This window comes from Rutidosis leptorrhynchoides, chromosome 3 (assembly GCF_046630445.1).
Source record: "Rutidosis leptorrhynchoides isolate AG116_Rl617_1_P2 chromosome 3, CSIRO_AGI_Rlap_v1, whole genome shotgun sequence".
In the NCBI taxonomy this organism is placed as follows: Eukaryota; Viridiplantae; Streptophyta; class Magnoliopsida; order Asterales; family Asteraceae; genus Rutidosis; species Rutidosis leptorrhynchoides.
In genome coordinates this window covers 161044304-161049479 of record NC_092335.1, presented here as the reverse complement: position 1 = coordinate 161049479, position 5176 = coordinate 161044304, and the positions used below count along the sequence as shown (strand labels likewise).

The following is a 5176-nucleotide window of genomic DNA, read 5'->3' as shown; positions in this document are numbered from 1 at the left end:
GGGTTATTCACGGTAAATCAGACCGGAGAGTTAAATACAAAGAACCCTTAAATCCCTTTCACCTTTGAAATTAAGCATGGACGAACCCTACACTCATCTCTATGCTTGATCAATTTCATTTTATAATATGGAAATCTTGAGACAAAAACTTAACATTAAAAGGATATTCGTTTACCCGTTTAATCCAACAAATATAGATATAGACGGATGATTAATATTTAAATGAATATGATAACCACCGAAGCTTGGCATGAGTGGTATGTGGTGGGATTCAACTTGGGGTACTGCCAACCCAGGTTCGATTCTCACTCCAAGCAGGGAGTTTCAAACATTTGATGGTACTGCCAACATTAATGCGATTTGAGAAGGTCTCTGGCGGGGTTTCCCAACCTTTGATAGCACTGCTGACATCGTCGTGAATTGGGTTTCCTCCTAACGCGTGTGTGGGTGACAAATGAGATAATTCGATGTCGATATCGCTGTTAAAAAAATGAATATGATATGGATTTTCAATAGATACGGTTATAGATATAGGTAAGGATGGCACCCGCGGGCGACGGGCACGGGTCCTAGGTACCCACGACCCGCCCGCTAGAATTTTTTTTACCCGCGCGTACCCGTTTACCCGCCAACGGGTAAACTTTTCTGCCCGTACCCCAATATGTACACTTTAATTAATTTTTAGTAACGGATACCCATTACCCGTGGGTTTTACCCGCGAATAATTACAAAAATATATTAAAAAGTTAATTTATATAATATATAATTAAGTATATGTATGCATGTTAACGGGTATACCCGCGGGTAGCTCAAACGGGCATCATGGATTCACGGGTCGGGTTTTACCCGCGATGGGTATAAAATACCCGCGACCCGCGCGTGACCCTCCAACGGGTAAATTTTTTTACCCGACCCGTGCCCGCGGGTACATTTTTACCTAAATACCCACTCATCACGGGCACGGGTACCCGCGGGTCACGGGTTTTTTCCCGCCCATTGCCAATAGGACAACCCGATCTATATCTGATCAATATATCGTATCCATTGTCATCTTGGGCTGGGCTTAGATCCAACGCACCTATACCGTATATATGCGATTCATGTGGGGAGGTCTTTCGTTTACCAATCTATCGCCTGCTTGAAATCTCTCACCCTAACAAGCCGGCATCGTATCAAGGTCAGGGTTTCTTCCAATTTTTCGTATTATATTTAATTTTATTTTATTTACAATAATAATGGGGGTAATAACTCTATTAAGCTGCAGTGTGTCGCTTTCATGTAACAAGTGGGTTACTTGAATACTGAGATTACTACCCCAAAAGTACTGATGTTAACTAAAAATATATAAATAGGGAGTATTTGATTTGGTGTCAAACGCCTTAAAAATTGTGTCGACTGTTGAGCTTACCACAACGGTGATTGGGATAATGGGATTTACAGTTTATCTGTTTTGGTTTTGGTTTTGGTTTTTACATCAATCAAGTTGTCACCCACCGGTTTCACGGTTTCGGTTTCTTCTTATACTTTTTTGCTCAATCAGCCCTTACATTTATTGTTGTTTTCTTGAAAATAAGTCATTTTAATTCTACTAAAATTTAAACAAATACAAATACCAGTTATATATGTTTAGTTGCTAGAGAATGTAATAGGTTCATGATTCACTGAAATATAGTGTTTAATTACCAAAAGTGTACTTTACTATCGTTGTACAACATTCATAAGTGTAGACGATCTAGGACCTTAGATTAAACGCTAAACCTAGAATAAGGGCGGAAAACAATAAACTAGGATGAATCGAATACGAGTTCCACTTTGGGATCAATCTAACCAACTATATGTTGATATAATCGACGCCTAGATGATTGTATTCGGTTGGGGTTTGGTCTGGGACAATAGTAACAGCGAAATACGACGGCTAGGGGGTGTAGGGTGTAGGGTGTGTAAACTGACAATGTAACCCAACACCCGTATTTATATAAAGTTACAGCGACCATCGGCTGGTGGTCTCTGACCTACGGCCGATGGTGATAGTCCCTCGACCGATGGTCTCTACCATCGGTCGTCGATGGTCTGAGCTGCCAACCAAACAGCTCGAACCATTTTACGTCATTGCTTAATCAATTCAAACACACAGTATCAATGACAATGTTTATACACGACTGAAACGTAAACGATAATACAAATAGAACTTATTACATCATAAAACTCGGGATTATGCACCAACAATAAGAATTCATTCATCACTATCAACATACATTTATTTATCTTACATTATGTATATCTTGCTTTTAGTTTAATGGAACCGGTTGATGAGATACCTAAAGAATCCAAATTTGTACGAGAAAACAATGTGTTTAGAAGAATGCCGGATGATGTGATAACTAACATTTTGGATCGTTTGCCAATAAAATACGCGGTGAGGACTGGTATCTTATCGAGAAACTGGAGGTATAAATGGACTACGCTCACCCAACTTGTATTTAATGCAAACTTCTTTAATAAATTTTATCGACCAAATGGAAATAAAGCATGTGACGAGAGAAGTTTGAGTAGAATTCTTCTTCACTTTAAAGGTACTATAACCAAGTTCGCTCTCTGTACACCACTTGATTGCTCTACTGTGAATGCAGAAGATGTTAATCATTGGGTTTCGCTAGTTGCTAGAAAAGGACTTCAAGAGATTGATCTCTACTGTTTCACCAGGAAACCAGTTATATTGCCATCCCAACTTTTCACATGTATGGAGTTGAAACATTTGAAGCTTTTTTTTTTTGTGCTTTTCCTTTTCTGCCTAGTTTTCGTGGTTTTCCAAATTTGTTAAGCTTATACATGTATTGTGTAAAATTTGCAAGTTGTGGGAGCTTCATCGCTCTGTGCCCCAAACTTGAGAATCTAAGAATTATTGATCACGATCTTACGTGTCATGTGAAATTTGATGTGATTCTAAAGCTTGTAAACCTTAAAGTGTTATCTTTGTCAATGGGCAGTGTGTTTGACAAGACAACACCAGTCACAAGTTCCGGTTTCATCCAACTTTTGTGTCTTCTTCCAAACCTTCAAAAGCTTGAACTAGATTTTATGGCGTTCAAGGTAACGTTATTTTGGGCATTTCATGTTATATTACAAAGTGAAAGACATACACTTGAAAAAATGTCTTACTATTTTTTTTTTTTTTTTTTCCCTTCCTTTTCAGTTTATAGCCGAAGCACCAGATGCTAGTATTTATAAGAAGATTCCTAACGCCTTTCTCTGCCTCAGGAATCTCGAATTATCTGAAGTAGATTTCCGTTGTGATAATTTTTTATCATTTGTTGTTGAAATGATTTGTGGCTCTCCAAATATGCAGACACTTATGATCAAGGTGAGTTGTTTGCATAGCATGCTACCCATAGTTATGTGCGTCTGAATAGTAATTTAGTTATTAAATCTTACAGGCTACACGCAAGGATAATCTCATAGCATATGCACGTTCTTCGTTAGATTTTGACCATAACAAAATAGGCCAGTTGCAGCTTCAGAATGTTTACATTGATAATTATAGAGGTTTAACGAATGAAAACCATTTGATAAAGTATATACTTGCTTGTTCCCCTTTGCTGAAGAAGATTGTTATTAAGCCTTTTGACGACAATGGTAAAAATAACAGTCAAATGTTTTGGTTTGCTGAGAAGTTGTTGACTTTCCCTCGAGTCTCGCGAGTAGCTAAAATATACCTCCATGGATATCTTGATTACTAGTTCGAACTCATCCATCTTTTGTGTGAATTTGGTCAACCTTATGTCTACAAAATCAGTTTTTAAGTATTATGTTTCTTAAATAATTGTTGAATCTAGTTGTATTAAATATTCAATAGGTGATGCTTCTTATATTTTTCTCTTAAGCGATTCTTAAAGATTTATACTCGTATTATATAAGTATGTTTTACTGAAATGTATACCCGACTAAATGAGTTATCTTGTGATTGTTTTTAACCATTTTGACCATTTTTCTAACCTGCAAAGACGCGTAAGATTTGATAGATACTTTAATATCTGTTTCCTGGCACTAAGTGAAATCGAATAGTTTTAGTGCTTTTAAAGTATATGTATACATTGGGAAATATAAATGGATATATATGAATGTTTAAGAATTATATGAACCTTTTAATGTATCGCACAAGGTGTGGTAAACTTACAGACACAAACTATTCATTTTCGTGTTTAAATCCGTAAACTAGTAGTAGCATTTCGACCTGTTTACTTATCAATTGATCGATTCGGGTGAACTTAATCACACACGCGTAACAAAAGAGACCCTTGATTTAGAATAAAACATGTCAGAATGGGATAAACAGGTCACAAGTTAACCATATTCATTTTAGTGAATTATAACATGCAAAAGTCTTTTTATTTGTAAATTACTCTTAGATCATTAAATGATATAATCATCTTCATCATATTTGAGTATTTGACACACTAATTGACAATTTAATCTTTTTTTGAAAAAAAAAAATAGATAAATTTGGTTCACCCTAATCTGACCCAAATTAACCAGTGTCAATCTATACCCAAAAACTAAAATCTCAACAACCCACCTATACTAGAATCATTTACAATTCAAATTCTGATCCTTTGTTTGGTTTTGTTATTGTACGTGTTTCTCATAGGATACGGTGCACTCCCATCCTCAATTTCGACAACTGCTTATAAAGTATTTGTATAAACACTCGCCCCTGCACCTACTTATTGGGTCGTCACACTTTTTGTGGTGATTGCTTCTTTGACTCACGTACATTTGTTTTAAGGTGATTCAAAAGAGGTTCTTTCCTGGATACCACGACATGGTTCAATGGCTACGACATGAAGGTCAAACCGAGGACCCTGAGTATTGTAACATGGTGCGACAACGGTCTATAAGGCCAACCGGTTAACGGCTCGTTCAGTAGCTAAAGATAATAACTTGTATAATTTGGATCGACATCTTTAGATTGTTTAAGATACTTGTACATAATTTGTTTTTTTTTTTAAAATAAATTGGGTACATATACTAGGGAAAAAAAAAATGAACATAGGTCATTGTCACATTACAAGATTATTATTTAATGATAAGTACCTATTTCAAAAAGGCTTATGGTTCAAACTTTACAAACAACGTATCTTTCATAAATGGACATGAAATTACTCATTCTTCCTGCTGA

At 36.3% G+C, this 5176-nt stretch overlaps 1 protein-coding gene across 2 annotated transcripts; it reads left to right on the top strand.

The window, feature by feature from the left end:
* Positions 1–1021: 1021 nt before the first annotated feature.
* Positions 1022–3854, top strand: LOC139896948 (uncharacterized). 2 transcript variants are annotated; one of them, XM_071879577.1, is made up of 6 exons: positions 1022–1177; positions 2293–2448; positions 2631–2738; positions 2988–3090; positions 3194–3361; positions 3435–3854. In XM_071879577.1, the coding sequence occupies exons 4-6, from the start codon at positions 3079–3081 to the stop codon at positions 3735–3737; spliced, it is 483 nt and encodes a 160-aa protein (XP_071735678.1). In that variant the 5' UTR covers positions 1022–1177; positions 2293–2448; positions 2631–2738; positions 2988–3078; the 3' UTR covers positions 3738–3854. The 2 variants fall into 2 exon arrangements, with proteins under 2 accessions (XP_071735678.1, XP_071735677.1); XM_071879576.1 differs by having other exon boundaries at positions 2293–2738.
* The last annotated feature ends 1322 nt before the right edge of the window (positions 3855–5176 follow it).

Bases quoted from the DNA above. Each gene is read 5' to 3' on its own strand.
- LOC139896948 (XM_071879577.1), top strand. The intron at 3,362-3,434 runs GTGAGTTGTTTG...TAAATCTTACAG, and splicing joins TGCAGACACTTATGATCAAG to GCTACACGCAAGGATAATCT.